A 19,191-nucleotide genomic window follows, 5' to 3' on the forward strand; every position below is an offset into this window, starting at 1 on the left:
ATGAAGCAGGAGACTGAATACTGGCCCTGGTTTGTGCCCCTGCCACTTTGTTCCTGTGGTGGTGGGTGTTGTGCGTTGTTGTGGAAGAGCACGGCAAGCTCCCACCTGTGCCTGGCTGGCAGGCGCCCTGCATTGCACTGCGGAGCCCAGCCGCCTCTCAGGTAATTCCTAACTTTGTTCCGTGTTGGCTGCATGCCTGGCACAAACATCCGATTTGTGAAAGTGATAAGCACACAGTTGTGATGAAGGGGCGGGTTAGATTAACTTTTATTAATGTTCAAAGTATTCTGACCAGTTTGACCCAAAGTACCTTCAGTTCAGTTACCCAGAGTTACTGAAATCTTCATCCTTGGTCTGTCACTTCAGTGAGGGTACAGTGGCTTTCTGACCCAAAGTTAATTTGTTTGACATGCATAGCTGTTACAATGGTGAAAGTTTAAGGCAAACCTTGAGGAAAACTAACAGTTACAAATAAGGTTCAAGGCTGCATGCTGGGTAATGGTCAAACATGGCTTAGCTCTTCACAGGAAGAACATTGTTCTTTCTGTACACAGGCAAATTAAATGTGGTTGGTGTTTTTTTTTTTTTTAAACAATCAGAAGTTTTATATTACACCATTAAAATTCTTTATAGTTTAAAAGTTACATGTATGTGTAGATTGCAGGGGAAAGATACAGGTATGTAGGTACACATACAGGCACTTTCTCTATGTGTTTTCCCTGAGCACATTTTCTCACTAAGAAATACTGAGGGTTATGCTAGGTTCAAAAAAAGACTTAGAAATATTTCTTAGAAATGGGTCTTTTAATTTTGCAGAGTGTGTGTGGTCAGTGCAATTATGGCCTCTTTGAGCTGAATGAGAATTCCATTTAAATGTTCTTGGGGTTGTTATGAATATATGATATGGTTCATAGAATTATCTATTATTCATCCTATTGTTATTATACGGTCAGAACTGAGAAGAGGCAATCTTGTGTTGATAAAGGATGATCTTGTCTCTCACCTTCACTGTCTGAAATGCTGAACCAATGCACTGAGTGATTTCTTTCTCATCTAAGAACAGGAAGAATAACAAGAGTGAGTGTCACATGTTAATGCCTTAGCCCCACACTGGAAAATCAGATATTGGAGTTATATATTCAGATAGGTACATGAACTGAGCAAGGGGTAATAAAATAGCATGATGAGTGATTAACGTATTTAACCAAAGGATTTAGTATTTTATCCCATCAGTAATATATTCTCTGTGATTCCTGGAGAAAACTGAGAGAGGGGAAATCAATCCTCTGATTACTGAAGTTAAACATGGTAATTGTAGATTTGGCTTCTACAGAAATGAGTGCTGCTTGTAGGCAGAAAATGCAATCTTTATAAATTCTAAGACATAGCACTTGTATGGTTATATTGATAACAGTTTCTGTACCATATGCTGTATAGGTAATGGTTAGATTAATTTTTATCTAAAGAATTGTAATAGAATCTTGGGAAATATTTAAAAAAGTTTACAACAAAGTTTTATTTCAATAATGTTGGCACAGTTTTGTGGTTGTAGAATTTTGCAGTGATTTTTATTAACAGCTTTCTCATGTCTTCTCTTAGCAGCTGCTATTTATCCAGAGATCAAAATAGTGAGCAGGTTTAGTTAATGAAATTTCAGACATTTCCTTTCTATTTGATCAGCATTTTTTAAAAAAAATCTGTCTATAGTTTACTGGTTTTCTTTGTTTTCTTGACCACCATTGCAAATATCTGGAACTCATGTTCTCTGGTTAAAGAATCTCTCTTGGTTTGGCTGATCTTTTGAAATCTCCTAACTTAACATTGTTTGCTTACTTACATCATCCTAACATTTTTTTTTACTGTGCCTTATTATATATGCTGTCACAGTATATAAGGACCTCGAATCAAGGACCAGCATCCCATTTTTCTATAAGGCATACAGAGACACATCTGAATTAGCCTCCTTTCCCAAGAATTTATAATCTAAAATGAAAAAGTCACAGATAAAGGCAACAACTGAAATACAAGGAATCAATGTTTATTAGAACAAAGCAGCCTCCAGCCATCGAGAAAGGGCTACATCTTAGCAGAGACTGGGATCTCATCCTGGTATGTCTGTGGAAACAGCTGTGTGGAGACAGTCCCTCTCCAAAAGTGGCAAAGGAAGGGTAAGAGAAAACTGAACTCACAAAGGTGAAATGATCTGTCGAAAATCAATGGCAGAGCCAAGTGTAGGAACCACATGTTAATGCCCTATTACAGGGGATAATCTGCTATACCATATGGTACCTGGCCTAAAGAAGCCTCAGAGCACGTAAGACTGCATGAAAAAATAGTTCAGTTTTGTCCTTGAAATGTCACTGAAAAAGTGACAGGAAAATGGTTAGCATTCATAAAAATAAGCAAGTCCAATGCTGATTCTTTTAAGTATATGAGTAGATTTGATTGGCATGTGCAGCCATGAGAATGGCTGTAAGTTTAATAGGTTTAATAGTGCACCCATTTCATGAACCCCCCCCTCCACAAACAGATCTTAACTTGCAGCAAATGGGAACATAAATATCCTTTGTTTTCCTGATCTTATTGCTTAGCGGATTATTGGACAGTTCTGAGAAGATGGGCCCTTTTCCCATGCGTGGTTTTCAGCAGCAGGATTTGATAACCATCAGTCAAGGGCCTGATAGTCTCTTTCCCACTGTATAGGCAAATTCCATTTCCCTTCAAAGCCTGATTATTTTATTTTTTTTTCCCCCAAGGTCCTCAGGTTTTCCAGGTTATCTCAGTGACTCCTGCTTCGTGATCAGAACCAAGAATGCTAGAGCAGTCTACCTTTGGAATTAAAATTGCCAGACAACTGGCTGTCAGTAATAGAAATTTCTCCAATATATTTTAATAAACTATATTGACAATTTAATATAATTTCAAGGTGTAATTGCATGAAAGGCACGTGGAAAAGAGCTATTATATTTTTTCCTTCATCATCCTAAGTGTGTTCTGAGTTGCTTTGTAGATTCACATTTGCCTTTGAGTCATTTGTCAGCCCCTCAGATACTAGGCAGTATCGTTCAGGTTTCTCCTGTGCTTGCTTGTTCTCTTTCTAGCTGTTTCTGTCAACTGCTGTTGGTTTTTTCCTAATTTAAAAATTATTTAGTTTTTTCCCCACGTATCTGTAAAGACTGAGCTTTTTTTTTTCCTCTCCTAATTGTTCCTATACCACTCTTAACCTGTGTGAGTTTTAATGTGATATTGTTTCTGACTTGCTCTAGGATCAGTAAAGGATAAGCTCAGTAGCAGAAATCTTAAATGAGCTGGTGGACAATTAAGAAGTGAGAGGGGGAGAGAAAGATGAGCGTCCAATCTTTAAAAATTAACCAAACCTCTAGACTTTTGAAATTCAGTTAGCAGGTAGAGGTAGCTGATATTAACAGTTCTTAATCAACTGTTTAACTGTGATCCCAATTATAATTGTTAGTAGTTTTTTCTTTGGCTATTTATATTAGGAAAAATTGTAGGTTTTTTGCTGTATATAGCATTGAGACACGTTGGACTTCATTAGGTATGAAGCCAACTGAGAGTACAGTGTGTGTACTAGTGTTGTAAACAGTAGAAGTTGCATTATTTTGTGTATTATATGGCGAAGGGGAGCAAAGCTATTTGAAATGAAAATTGGTGATTGCACGCCTTGGGAAAGGGCAAAATATAGTATCAGCAAAACATGCAAATGCAAGCTTGCAAAGCTGATTATTATGTTTTTCATGTGTTGTGCATAAGGAGTTTTCCTTTGTTTTGAGAGCATATAGTATTGCTGCTGCTATATATCTTCTTTCCTGTAAACAGTTAAATCTCTAATGGGACTACAGTTATGCAAAGCAATGCTAAGATTTTTCAGAAATGGCAAAATGTGCTAAGAGTTAACGAGATAAACAGTGTAGTATAAGGCAGGCTTTATAGCAGGGAGGGAAGATAGAAATTTATAGCTTTTAACTTGCTTTGAAGCATCTAAATGCTGAGTCATTTAGGTATCAAGGTATTGTAGTCTTAATGTTAACAGAAGCTGAAAGAACTTACTCTTTGAAAAGGCAGCTGTGACTCTTGCTGAGTCTTACAGGTTTTTATTTAAGCACAGTGCCACTTAACTGTTACTTGATCTTTCTGTCACTAAAGTCTGATATATGTCACTATGAAGATTAAAAGGCTACAAGTAGTTCATTGAGCAGCAGAACTGAAGAAACCTTACGTCTGTTCAGATCACCAATGAATAAATCTACTCTAGCTTTTGCTTCACAACTGTGCTCCTTAATCTGAACTAAAATCTTCAGATCATTCCCCATTTTATTGCTCTTTGGTTCATGTCGTTGTGGGTTTACAGAGTAGATCTGCATACCCACTGACAAAGCTAAGCTGAAAGATGGGCTCAAGGAAAGTGCCTGACACGCTTCCTCTGCCGAGAGGCACCCAGTTTGCAGGGCTGATCTGAAGTCAAGCCCTTCGGTGGATGTCAGGCTGCAACACCTACTCCTTTGCTGTAGAAAGTCACTCGCACTCCTACTTGCAAATGTTGATGCACCCTTTGGAACTGAATCTCACCAAGGCTGTTCTGTGAGTTCAAACTGGATTAGTCATCAGAGAATCCATGCAGAGCTTGACATGAATGCTTTCATCATGGGAAAGGCTTGGGTTCAAGTCTGTACATTTTTAGACAGCAGAAATCTTTTGGTTATTTTTGTTGGTTGCCTGGTATCTAACAAGGCAAAATACGTTTGGGGGCTGGGGGAGTTTAGTGGCTGGGGTCATAATGTATGTGCATTTATCCATGCATGGTTTCTAACCTGTCCTGTATTAATTCACTTATGTCTAGTAATGCTAGGTGGTATTGCCTGTTTGGCTTTGATAAGGTCTATATTCTCCATGGGAATTCCTCATGGAACTTGTAAGCCTTCAGTGTTATTGAGACCTCTGCATATCAGTCAAACTTAGCCAATATTGGCCAAAAGTTTTAAGTATTTAGTAGAGGTACTGCAAGTTTCACCGTGGGATCCCCTCAAAATTTTATCTTAGAAAATGACTAAAATATACCTGTGAATGTCATCTTAGTTACTCTTTTAAGTTACAGGTATTTTTTTTTGTCTTTATAAGCATGTCACAAGAAGTTCAAAACCAAATCGTGCTGCTTCAGCATACTTACTAAGACTATATTAAGGAGTCTTATATCACCTCACACATTGGTCTGACTCTGTTAGCTAGATGTTACATTACCTAACTGTAGTTCAGGGAATCATATTTTTATATTTAAGACAAAACCAATGGAAGGAAACAAAAAAGGATTTTTCTGTCATGAATGAACACTATTCCCACTGATTATATTGGGAATGGTATTAACTTACACCAAAAAAAAATACTAATTGGAAGGAATTAAGGTGGAGATTTATGCATATTTAGTCTCAAATTGGTACATGTTACATACCTACTTGAGAGGAGCAGGAATGCATTGTTTGTCATACTGTATAAACATGGAAAATTTGATACTTGAAGTATTCAAGTGACCAGTAATTTGCAAAGTCCTGGAAATAAGTGATGAAACTAAAATTTGCTTATGCACCCAGTGTCTTTTGGTAGTTACTGAAGACTAGTGAACCTGATATTAACCCTCAAATGATGTATTTTAAACAGGAACATAGTTCTAATGATACTTGTGGTTCATGTCTTAAGAAGAATGGAGAAATAGTTGGATAATGCGTGTTCCATTTGGATCTTCTGGGAAATAAAAGTGTGAGGTAAAATTCTAAACAATGTCTAAGAGATTGACAGTAAGGTGAATTCTGGGTACCAATGCTAAATATTGTATTTACTAAAAGATAGATACTTCATCATGGTGAAAGGATTGGCACTTCCTAATCAGGCTTCTTTTCTGGTTACCAGTTTCTACATTTCCAAAGAGTGATCCAGAAAGCTGGTGTATTGCTAGTGCTACATAGTTCCCTGTTCTTCTATGGAGGAAACTGGGCAGGCTGTGTATCCGGAGTACCGGGGGTACAATGAACACCATCTTCTGGGGTTCCAGATGCTGAAATCTCTTCCTGAGCATCTTTCTGAGATGCCTTGCTACCCATCCCAAAGTGAAGTAACATATAAATGAATGCCACGGGCACCCATCTCCTGTATGGGCTCTGGCTACCTGACAAGGGCTCATTTGTGCACCTGTAACACATAAATGTACCTGACAAGGGAACCTTCGGAAGGACTGAGAAGATAAGATGCATAATGTGTTTTAGGCACTCTGTCTTGAAGGTGGAGGGTTTTGTAATTATCCCTGTGCACACTAATCTACTGCATATCTACTTCAGTGACATGCTCTCATACAGTAATCTTGAATCATTTCCAGCTGACAGAATGAGTTGATTTGAAGAAACGCAGTTCCTGTAAAACAGCAGCGAAGGAAGAAGCCAAAAGCAGAGAATGAAGATAACTACCCCTAAAGGCTAGAAATTTAAAATTTTATATTATTAAAAACAGTAGTAGATGCCTGAAGAAGAGGGTAAGAAATGTGAATTGCAGTCAGCAGTTAATGGGACTTTTTTTCTTTAAGTAATAGAGATAATGAAAAAAATCAAACACGACAAGCACGACTGGAATTATTAATAAAATTTCCTCTAGTGGTAGAGCTCTAAGGAGATGCAGAATATAAAAGCAGCAGTTTGTCCTCCTCCTTCCTTTTGCAGCTGTAAAAATAACTAGTAGAATGTACAGAATGTTGTCAGCTTGAACAACTTTCTTGGTATCCTCTTACACTTGCAGTTATGTTTTAGGAAAATGTTCTAATATTGAAGCATTTGGGATGACAGCAAGTACCTATTTAGAACTAAGTGTATAAGTTTGACTTCAGTTTGTTTTTCAGTAGTCAAAAGAATCCATATCTAGTAAAAATCATGCTACAACAGGAGAAATTTTAAGCTTCACACTTTTCCTCTAGAGAGAAAGTCTTTTAAGTTGATACTGATTTAAATACAAGTGTTTGAACAACTTCTACTGATGTTGTATGCAATAACAATTGCTTTAAAGAACCTTCGGTTTAGAAACATGTAGTCCTTGCTTTTCTCTCTCATCAGATATTTAGTTCATTTTCTCAGCTTCATGAAGAAACAGAGGAAAAGGAGGAGATAATACCAGTTTCTCTTAATCTTACATTTATGGCATTTTCAGAAAAATGACATTAGGATAAGAGTCCAAGGTCTGGAAAGCATTTCCTGTGTCGTCAGATTTATTCCCCTGCCTTCAGACAGGCATGTTTTTCACATACATTTGTCAAGTTCAGGCTCTTGGGTTTGACCACAGCACTGATAAAAGTGCTCCAGACCTTAATGACTGTCATGAATAGAAACTACCTTAGGATATTCAACTTAAATGTAAGATAAATGAAATGGTTAATAGTAGTCCTTGTGCCAACATTGTTCCTTTACTTCCTTCAGTTATGTCCAATCCCTTGATGTGTTCATAGAGAATGATCAGCCACAGACTCGTATGACGGATTTTCCTGTACCTGATGCTCTTTGAACTCTTACTCATGGGAAATAGAATTGCTTGTGATTTTCAAGACAAGATCTTACCGGTGCCTTGAATAACAATGTTAGTATTGTATTTGCTAGGGGAAGTAGGCTTCTAGGTCTGATATGTTGTAAGTTAAATATCCACCTAAGTTTGTTAGTAATACTGTAGGCAGTTGGAATATCTTCAAGTTTTTATTCATAATTACAACTTGGCAAACACAGCAAAAATCATAAATCCAACTTCCATGTCTTTTCTGCTGCCTTTCCGCGCTGCTTACAAATCACCTGTTTTCTACTAGAACATCACTCATAACTAAAATTTCTTGACAGCTTTAGCAGGGTAACTACCCATCCACTTCCTACCTCTGAAAGAACCTCTGCAAACAGAGATCTCCTCAGCTTCTCCTAGTCAGTTAAACCAATTCATGCTCTTTGCGGCCCAGACATGTCTCCTATTATTTTGTCTCTATATGATCCAGTAAACAGAGCTTTTGTATGTACAAATTTCCCTGATCATGTACTTACTGCTGCTGATGACAATGTGACCTATCTATTGCACTCCGGTAGAAGTTCATGGCCATGTACAAATTATTCAGACATCCCAGTTGTTTAATGACCTGATCAATACATTTGCAGATGATGTGCATAAGTAACACATGTACAATAACACTGCATTTAACTTGAAGATGTCTTCACAATCCTGTGAGCAAAATTTAAAAGGTAAAATTACAGAAACTATGATGGCAGTTGTTGGCCTGTGTTTTGTTCTTTGATTGTCTGTCTAAAAATACTTTAGAATTGGAGTATTCAGCTCCTCGCAGGGTGAGGCAACGTGATCTAGGGCAAACAGTATTTATGCTTATGTTTAAAATTAAGCATAGAAATAGGTCTGTGGGACCTACATAAAGCATATGCTTACTCATATGCTCAGTACATGCCTTGCTGGGTTGGATCTTAGTACAGGGTCCCTGCAATTTTGTTGTCTTCTTGTTGCACATTAATGAAATTGAAACATGGTGGAAGCTTCTGCAGTACCTTCTCAATTTTTTATTATAAGCACCATCTACCTATGCTCCATCAAATGTTTTTTCATGCAAACAATACATTTGCATATACACCTTCCTTCTGCTTAGGGGCTCAGCAGGAGAGACCTCTGCTCCCAAGTTGTTTCTTCGTGTGAGTCGCTGTTGACACAAGCTAAACATTTTGTATTCTGTCAAGCTCTTACTGCATTCTCATTGCCGTAGTCATCCTGCTACGGCTAAACATAGAATCATTTTGGTTGGAAAAGACCTTTAAGATCATCAAGTCCAACCATTAACCTAGCACTGCCAAGGCCACCACTAAACCATGTCCCTCAGCACCACATCTACACGTCTTTTAAATACCTTCAGGGATGGCGACTCAACCACTTCCCTGGGTAGCCTGTAACAGTGATTGGTAATCCTTTTGGCAAAGAAATTTTTCCTGGTATCTAATCTATAACATCTAACATCTGAACCAATTTCTTTTAAAAACTGAGAGAAATAAAATAGCTTCACTATTTTCAAGAACTAATACTTCATACTTTTTTTCCTCTCCATCACTGAATGTATGAGTTGGCATATAACGTATATTGGCCCATTGCAGAAATGAGAGTGGGAATGCTCTGTAGAGTCTTAATGATTTATGTTAAAAGAGTTTACTACCATATGCAAATTAGGATGTAGAATCCTGCCTGGTAATAAATATGTGTTTGTAGATCACCTTCCATGTTTGACTGAATAAACAATCCTTGAAGTAAAATCACCAACTGATTTGGCTCCTTAATTTTGCAGATACTTTGTCAAATAGATTACTGTCTCTAGCTCAAGCTGTGACACTGGCAAACAACATTAACGCAAGCCTGACACTCCTCATACAAATCTGGAAAGCTCCTGTTCTCTCCAAATATTTGAGCACTGCTGTCGACCTAAGACAATGAAAATCTATCATTTTCCAGCCAGATCTTACACATCTATCCTGCTGTTGATCCATCTGCACTCTGTATTGCAAGCCAATTACTCCTCTCACCAAAGGTCCTTGGGGTGTGGAATTAATTACAAAGGATGATAACTATAAAAGAGCACATACTAGAATTAGCTTTAAAATTAATATAAATACTGTATTAGCAAGCACATTTTCAAACCTGCTTTTCACAATATATTTTGTGAAATGGCAAGGAGTAAATAACAGGTAACTTAGAAGCTGTTAAAAAAAAAGTCATTAGTCCATTAACACTGTCTGGTTGATCTCTGTCATCTTCTAAAAGTTGTTTTGAATACCTTGGTGGAAAATATTTAGTTGATTCAAGTCAATCAAACTCACAATTTGCCCTCCAGTGCTCAGCACCAAGAATGCCTGTAATGTAACTGTAGGGGCTGCTGTTGGTGGAGAAGGGGGGTTGTAATAATATTTTGTCTTTGAGCCTCTTTCATGCTCTGACTATATTAAGTAGAATAGGTCAAAAATATTTTCAGACCCTATCTATGTGGAAGCTGCCAGCTAGTTTTGAAACAGCAATAGAGTCCGTATGCTCTGATTCAAAACATACCAAACAAGGTTATTTACTACCTTGCTCTTCAAAAGCCTTTCAAAAGCTGTGTTAAGCCAGCAGGCAACCAGCATTCTGGAGTTGCGCCCCCCCTGCCCCCCCCCCGCCACACACACACACAACTAGCAAGCCTGGGATTTCAAGGGGGTCTAGATTCCATGGCTACAGAGCAGGAGGCAAAAAGACCCTGAAAGTTACCCACAAGCTTGGATAGCTTTGATCTGATACTCCTATTTAGGACTTTGCAATATATTAAGTTATTAATATAGCTGTAAAGATAATTTTTAGAGTTTCTATATGTGCTTCCAAAAAAAATTTAAAACTCTTCTTCCCTTTTTACCTCCCACTTCATTCCAGAATTTTATGTGGAAAGGATATTCTAACTTCTGATGGTCTTTATCCTTAAGTAGTTATGGATTATGGTTATTAACAGTGATTAACTTAATTCTTTGAATGAGGTACAAGCAGATAATAGCATGTTAGTACTCATTTAGGCTTTGATTCACAAAGCACTTGCTCACGTTTATGTAGTTGATGTTTGGTTGGATTTTAGAGGTCCTACCTTATGGCTGTAGGCGCTCTAACATCTGATCAATAATGGAATTAAACCTCAAAGAGTAAAGACATGTGTCTTGTATTCATGAATAAACTGAGGGCGGGGAAACCTTTCTTGACTTCTCACTAACCCTTTTTATAGCTCTATATAATCAAGGAACAGGAGGGGTGACAGAATGGCTCCCTGCAGCACCCCACACTTGAGAATTTATCAGGAACAGAAGCAGCAATCGCAACTAGCTATCAGGGTCTCTTGGAGAAAATAGAGCAGGTGTCAATGAGATTCCCACAAGTCTCTTCAGTAGTGCCTCTCAGTGCAGAGTATTGCTGAGCTGAGGTAATCTTTGTAGTGTTAGCAAGAAATATAGGCAGTTATCAAGAAATAACACAGCAATATATATTATGTATTTAGTGAAACTGTAGTAATGGGTAACTGCAGCTGTATTCAACCTGACAGACCTATTTTTGTGCATCAGCGCAGTCATTCATTTCCTACTGCTACTTCTGCCAGATGAAGCCAACTGTAGAAGAATGCTATGAAGACTAATCCTGGATCTCCCTCTGCAAAAGTTAGGCATGCTACTGTGGTTGAACTTAGTGTCCTTTTACTTCAGCATCTAAGATCAGGTGTGAGCTCAGTAGAAAACCTGCCTGATCTAGGTGACTGAACAGCAGTCTCTGATTTTGCAAAATCATACATTCCAGTAGTGCTTAGTGTCTGCACAATAATTACAGGCATTCCTTCCGTTGCAGCATCAGCTAAGAGTAGCTTAGCTGATTATTGGGCATCCTTTTTGGCAGTGAAGAGTGTCTGATACTTCCAGTGGAACATCCATCTTGCCTCTGTCAGGGGCCTGTATCAGAGCTACTTACAAACCCATTCACAAAGAACAATTTTCAGGAGGCAATGAAGCAGGAACAGAAGTACAAAGCAAAGAAAGCCCTTTGCTCCCTTTTCCCACCTCTTTCTTGAAGTAAGGATCTTAAAGACTGCTTGAAATAAGTAAAATGCTAACAGCATTGGATCCTACTGCTAGTATCATTAAGTATTTGAATGCTACTTTAGCTCCCTAGTAGCAAAAAATTCCAAATAATTTTAGGTGAGCTCTGGCAGTTTATTAAATGCAAAGTCTTCTGTTTGCATGAGTGTGATTTATATTGCCTTATTTACACACGTACTTTTCAGGTATGCAAGACTAATTTGTTCTTCAGCAAAATGAGGTTAATGTGGAAATACTAGTGATTTGTATACAATCCCTTGCTGAGAGTCAGCAGCGCAGCCTGAGTTGTTCAGATAGAAAAACTCTTAGGAGGACAAAGCTGTAGTGCTAAAATTGAGTGATGTCTGTTAAAACTTGAGTAAGAGTTAAGCACGCTTTATGTAAATATATCAAAGCCACCTGCTAGAAATCACTTTGGCTCTGCAATGTTCCAAGAGTTCTGTACTTGTTGGGTCTGAAAATAAATATCATGTTGTATTTTGTAGCTTTGGTGACGTACCATTAGTGATTTAGTTCCAAGCTAAAAGAAGATTTGAAAATGGTGTCTCCTCTAGCAGCCTGAAAACACTGTAGGAATTTGAGGTTTTAAGAATATTATGTAACTGTTATGGAAATCCAAAAGTTCAGTAAAAGATAATTTATCAAAAAATTAATAAAATAATTTGCCTTAATTTTTAAAAGATCTTTTAGAAATTCTCAGAGGTAGTTTGCTGATAGCTGCAGCATAAAAGGAATGTAATAAAACTTTACTCACTGCCACGTTTCTGTTTCCGTAGTTCTCAAGAAGTTTAACGTGCATCTTTTTGTCACAAAACTGACTGAATAATAGCAACAGAGTTCAAATAGTTTCTGAAAAACAGTAAGTGTTTCAAGCAGTGGAGAACCTTGCCTTGTTATGAATACAAGAGAATACAGCAGTATACATGTTACCTCAGAGGTACAGTTAATTCAGGTTTCCTGTTCAGTTGAGCTGGAACTCTGTTTTGGTATTTTGTTTACTTGTATTAATTAGTATCTTGAATCTCCCATTATAAAAAGGGTCCTTCATGCATACCTTCCAACATAGTTGGGCGGTTTATATTTTTAATTTATTTTTTGAAGCTGTATTGCCTTAAAAGTACTGATTTTCTCTGTGTTTTACCCTGAATTTGATGTGGGAACAGTGCAGAGGGAGAATGACTTTTTTTAGCCCTCAGAATTTTGGCCTCCAGTGTGTCTGTGCACTCAGTAAATTACAGTGGGCAAAATATCTGTAACACTACAGCTGGGATTAGCTAGTATTCAGAATGCCATTGGAAACATTTTCTGCATTTATCTTTTTATCTCTGAAAGAACCTGAATAGAAGAGGTATTAAAGCTCTTGATCTGAAGATGAATCTAGGACGTAAACTGGCAGTAAATGGAAAATATGTCTAGTTTGTCCTCTGACGTACCATCAGTAGGTTAAAGTCCTCTGCTAATGTAGGATGCTGTGCTTTTTCTACACTTGTAGTTTGGTTTTGTGGGGTTTCACTGTTTGCTTGTTTGTAAGTACTGCATAGAGTTGGGATATCTAAATAGAGATTCAACCTTTGTATGCATTTTATGTTATTTTGGTGCAAATTATTACCTTTAAAAAGCACATTAATGTATAGTGACTTGATTCCCTACCTATTGACTCCATTGGGAGTTTTGAAATGGATTCCTGTGGGTGCCAAGAGACGTGCCCTGATTCTGTGCATAGCAATACAGTGAGCAACATCAAGAGTGTCAGTGTTGTCTGTAAAGACACATTAAATCACTGAATGAAAACAGATGCATCTCCTGCTTATAAACTGTTGAAAAAGACCTGGTAACTGACTGCTTAAAAAATATTCAGAGAAACCTACTCTTTATATCTTGCAGTTTGCACAAAGGAGTGAATAAAGCTTATAAGCAGCTCTTAAAAATGTTTCCCCATTCCTGCACAGGAATAATTTTTAGTTTATAGTTTCAAGACCAGAAGTCAATCACTAGTTTTTTTACCCCAGAGCAAGTGTTTACAACAGAGATACTAAACACTTGAAAATAGACTAGCTTATAATGGAAGTGACAGCTCATCTTTAACTTTGGAAGGACGAGCAGTACCAATTTAATTAAAGCTGTGTTAAAATAGGACTGTCATTTGTATCACAGTGATTCTCCACCCCTCCAAGAAGTCCTGCTGGCATTTTCTACCACACATTCTTGTCTTGTGCAAATTAATAGATCGTTTTATTTTCTGCAGGAAATCTGAAGACTTTTATAGCAAATCCTCCAGTGTCAAAATGAACACAGGTATGCTGCTTCTGTGAGATTTCTCTTTACTCTTCTGTGTTGTTCAGTAAGCAGAGAAGGTCCCAAATTTATTTACATTTTTATGAACCAACTGTACTTGAGTTGGTGCTGAACTCAAATTAAGCAAGATATTTTAATAGTATGTCTGCTTATGTGCATTTGTATTCCATATATAAAATCTACATACATTTTTTTCTATGTATGGATATATATGGAGATGTGAAATATACATGCATGTTTAGCTTTCTGTGCTTAAGTTATAAGTATCAGTTTTATATGTGTATGTTTTATGTACAAATATGTAGTATGAGGATATAACAACTATGGAAAAGTGGTGTTAAAGCATCACATTTTCCTAAGAAAATGCACATGCTTTAAAAATGCTTTGTTTTCATTCTCTACTGCCATTAAATTAAGGGGCATATAAATGCTACCCTTTATTATTAGCTACACTTGCATAATCAGATGAGGATAATTATTTTGTACTTAGGGGGATTTGTATTTTCTCTCAATTGCTGTGATAGGTGTATTGGACCAAATGAAGTACTCTATAGGAAGTTATCTTCATGATCTGTAACAGCATATTAATACTTGCTCCTGAAACACTGAAGTCAATAGGTAGTGCTGCTGGGTTTGCTAGAACTGGGAACAGGCCTCTTGAAAGCAGACTGGTCAAATCCTGGTCTCACTTGTGTCGGGTAAATTTTCAGTTGCAGTCAACTCTTTGTACTCCATAAGTGAACCGTCTGGTTTGCAGAGTAACTGTGGCACAAGGATAGACATACCCATCCTTTCTAAACCAGCTGGTTTTATCATTGACAGTAGCGCTGCACTGTGACAACTGCCATGACAACTTGAAATAAGCAAAATGTGTTATGTGGGACCCTAGGACCTGAAATACCTATGAAGCCAGTTTGGGTGCTTCAGCTCTAAGTCGAAGGGATTAGCTTTTCCATTATCTAGACCACTGAATTAATCAGGCTTCCTGGCTTCCCTTTGTCTCAGACAATGTCTGGAGCTCAGTGGGACCAGGTTCTTGGACAGATTTTAATACAAAGTTAAAATGTATTGGCTGACTTGAAACCACTACATTTGTAAATGTACGAAGCAGGAGAAACTAAATTTCTCAGTTGAGTTCATAGGGTTTTTTCACAGACACTAACCAGAGTGGTGTGCTTTTCATTTATGGGAATACTATTTGAAATTTGTACTATCCTCATGCATTTTTAGTGAAGACATCTTTCCTAAACATGTCAGTCTGTATAATTAAGGTAGTACTGAAATACTGCTTGCTTCATAGAACTGTAATTTCAGAAGTAACTCAGCTAATCATCATACATTTGACTGTGATTACATTGTGCATTGCAATCATATGAGTTAAATCATGTCATAGATGTTATTTTATAGCTTCCACTTTCAAAAATGTGGATAGTCTCAGAGCGGTAAATTGCCAGTTTGTGCTACTGCAGCTCTGAAGTACAACTTTGCTCTATGTTGTACTAAAATTTTTCACGTAAGCTAGAAATTCTCAAGGGAAGTAGATGTGAGATTTAAGTAATCTATGTGGCTGAATGACTTCTGTTGGGGATTGGGAGTCTTCTGATCACACAGGAGCCTTGAAAACTGACTTAAAAGACCTGAACATACCTGAAATTCTTTCCAGTTACCTAAGGATATAATGATTGTAAGCTGAACTTGAATCTACTCTGCATTTACACAGTGAAAACATTTTTCATCTTGTATATGCTTGATATTAATGTGCATGTTATTACCTGCACTAAAAGGAGATATTGACAAAAAATGTTGTATCTCTTATTAGTTCTACTGATCTAGATTATTTCCTGACTTAAAAAAAAATTCCAATGAGTAGGGTTTAAAAGTGAACATCTTGCACCTATCTATTGATAAAGCATCACTTTACTAAGGAAGAGAGTGACTGAGGTGAAAGCTGTTCTGCATGGTGTTCTGGTCTAGTTGTTTCTTTTTTCTTTTTTTAATGTTATATGTGTTTGAACATAAAAGGAGTCCTGCAGTTTTGATTTTTGAGGGTTTTTTCACTGCTTTTTAACTGGAATTTGTGCATCATGCAATTGGAGGTTATCAGATATTAGTGATTTGCCCCTAGTTTGTTTTAAAAATATGCATTTTATTAATTACTCCTACAGATAAACGAGCACTCTAGATTGGTGTCAGTAACTGCTAAGTGGCAAAGCTAGCTTATATGCAACTTTAAAAAGAAAAAAGTAAATGTACTGTGTAGAGCATGCTCCTCTAATCCAGTGTTCCCTGTGGCTGCAGACTTGGCAGTCTGTGTCAGCGAACCCTGTGGAAGATATTTTTGTCCACAGAGAAAATGTTTTGAAGAGCTTTGGTTTTCAATACTCTACCATATATGGGAGGGATTTTTTAGTATTTGATGTTAATTCTGTACCACATGTTAGGAAGGAATATTCGACATAAGGCAATGAAACATGTTTGCAAAAGCAAAGAAATAGACGTAAGATATAGGGGAGGTTTTCAGAAGTACCAAAGGTACTTTGGCACATAGTTCCCTTTGGTGTTCAAATGCTGTCATAATTTAAAAATAGTAGTCTAACAGAATGTGTGCCTTTTTAAACCCAGACTAAGCAATCATCAACAAAATAATATTTTAAACTATATATAGGGGTTTTCATCAACAAGTCTTCAAGTACTTTACATATTTGATGAGTATCATTAACTTCATGAGACATTCTGAGAAACTAAGTCAAAGAAAGCCTGAGCTACCTATGAAGCTCACATTGGATTCAAACACAGGATAAATGTATATATTGTTCATACACTATATGTGCATACATAGCTAATGTTGGGGGAGAGATAATTGCATTGAGGAATAACAAGTAGATACAAGTTAATATGCTAAAGCAGATTGTTAGTGTCTATCTGTAAATATTCTGGCAGAGTTTCACACAGATAATTCTTGGTAAATGCATCTAATTTTAAAATTATTAAACAAGTTAGCTGTTTGCAGTAGATGAAGTACATAAAGAGCAGCCAAGAGTGACAAAGTATGCAGTTCTGGAAGACTGCAAATATTTTGTGTTTGTTAAAATTATTAATGGAAGTCATCACATGGACTAATCTCTTACATTTTGTCTGGGAGACAAGAATAGAAATTCTTGGATCCCTGCAGAGTTCCTGAATAGATTGTGAAGCCACTTTTAGATCACTAAAGTAAATTAGGTGGGCTTGAGCATTTCAGGCATTCTACAAAAAAATTACTTCTTTAATCAGTATTTGTTGTAATTTAGCAGCATCAAAGAACTGAATAACAGTAGGTTTGCCTGTGTACTCAATGTTAGGTTATGTGATAAAGGCTCAGGAGCTCGGAGAAACAGTGGCAGGAGGGAAGCCCAAATAATAGCCTGCCCTGCCAGGCTGCTCCCGGACCCGTCACAGGCGCCAGCAAAGGCCCATCTCCACAAGCAGAAGGGCAGGCAGGAACCCAAACGAAGGACTCCCAAGGAATGAAGGGAGGCACAAGGGCCTCCCTTGCCCAGGCCTCTCCCAGGACTGTCCCAGGAATCCAGACATGGAATGAATGGCAAACTCAATGTCTGAGCCCAGTTGCTGGAAGGATCCACCTTGTACACGTGTACGTATATATTCTCGCTAGCGGACCTTTGTCCTGCTCAGCCAGAGAGGGGAGGGGGCTGAGGCCGTTGTACTGTCTGTGCTAGTGTGAGTGATCAATGTGGCCAGCCGCGTATGTATGTGGTGTATACGTGTGCTCTTGTGCATGTGTCTGCTGGGAACACATCTCCAGACTCACTACTGGTTGGACCTGGGGACATAGAGAAGCAGCAGCTTTGACTGTCTTGGACTGTTGGATCTAGCACTATATATTTCTCTCAGATCAGAATGCAGACAGGGAGTAAGAATCCCTGGTTAAAGACTTCTAAACTTGAATTCTCTGTGCAGACAAAGGGGAAAATGATACCATTCACAAGTACAGTGGATAGAATAATGATCAGCAAACATTATGTTTGGGTGCTTATTAAAAATTTCCTGCCCCCTGGCTGCTGTCTCTCACCTCTTCACAAGAGATCACCATCCCTTCATCTTTGCCAACCTGGTTTATGCCACTGCTTTTACTGACTCTCTGAGGCAGTCTTTCAAAAAAAAAAAAAAAAAAAACCACCATGTTCCTAAATGAAAGTGGTGGTGGTGGTGTTTTGAATTGGCTCCATTCTGCTTTGGAGCAGAACCAGACCAATAGACTATTTGTCAAATAGAGATACAGCTCACTTAAGGTGGTGCTGTCTGTCATAGGAGCAGTTGTTGGGATTGTGGATTTAGGGAGAAAGGGTTAAAGTACTTATTTGTGGAAAGAAACAGAATTAAGGGAGGGAGAGAGAAGGAAGTAAGGAAAGGTGAGGAATGGAGAAAGGCTGAAGAGAAAAATTGTACGGTGGGGGGGGAAGTTGGCAAAGGGAAAGGAACAGAGTGGTGAACGGACAAGAGGAAGAGAGCATCCAGAGCCCCACTGTGGAAAGCATTAGGATACATATACAAATACACATGTCCTCCTAGCTGGAGGACAAGCCACCACCTCATCTGTCTTTTCCAGTCAGTGGATGGCTCTTTCTTTTTCTCTCTTTAAGGGCAAGTCTGCAACATTGATCCTAGCATTCAGGAGTTCATTCCTATATGGTCCTTGCTCTGCAAGATATTGTCAGAAACATGTCTCATCACATAATCCCTACCTTTTCTTTCTCCTTTGCTTTCTGCAGTACCTGCTAAGGATGCTTATTTGTCTTTTCCAGATTTGATGGGAGTATGTAGGGCTTGCAAAAGAATATATAGGCACCCACTCTGCTATGTCCTGATTTGAGCTGGACATGCATTTTAGGTAGCTGTTTTGATTGTGAATTATTGTCCAATTTCATATTCTATTATTGCCTGCAGAACTTAGCTGATTCAGGTCTCCTTTGCTTCAATGTTAAAACAAAACCTAGGAAGACAGGACTCTTGCTCCTGAAGAATTTATCATGTCAAAAGCATAGAGAATTGTGCATAAGCGTATACATATTTGCAACATTTAATTTTTTATGTATGTGTACATTTTGTATAGATTGTTTCGCATATCCTCATTTGTTCCTTGAGTAACAGCTGTGCAGTATGAATTGCTTGTAGTTTGCAAGTGAAATGAGCAGATGATCATTAATTCAGCCTCCCTTACTAT

The 19,191-nt window shown here is 37.8% G+C and overlaps 1 protein-coding gene across 2 annotated transcripts in view; it reads left to right on the plus strand.

Annotated features, from left to right (window-relative positions):
• SORBS2 (sorbin and SH3 domain containing 2) overlaps positions 1-19,191 on the plus strand; it is a 169,244-nt gene that overhangs the window by 70,509 nt on the left and 79,544 nt on the right. For both annotated transcript variants that reach the window (XM_054824383.1, XM_054824386.1), the window contains exon 3: positions 13,918-13,967. In XM_054824383.1, the coding sequence (XP_054680358.1) occupies positions 13,958-13,967 (10 nt within the window). In that variant the 5' untranslated portion in view covers positions 13,918-13,957. The remainder of the gene's footprint in view (positions 1-13,917; positions 13,968-19,191) is intronic.

Source organism: Grus americana, chromosome 4, assembly GCF_028858705.1.
Source record: "Grus americana isolate bGruAme1 chromosome 4, bGruAme1.mat, whole genome shotgun sequence".
NCBI classification, from domain to species: Eukaryota; Metazoa; Chordata; class Aves; order Gruiformes; family Gruidae; genus Grus; species Grus americana.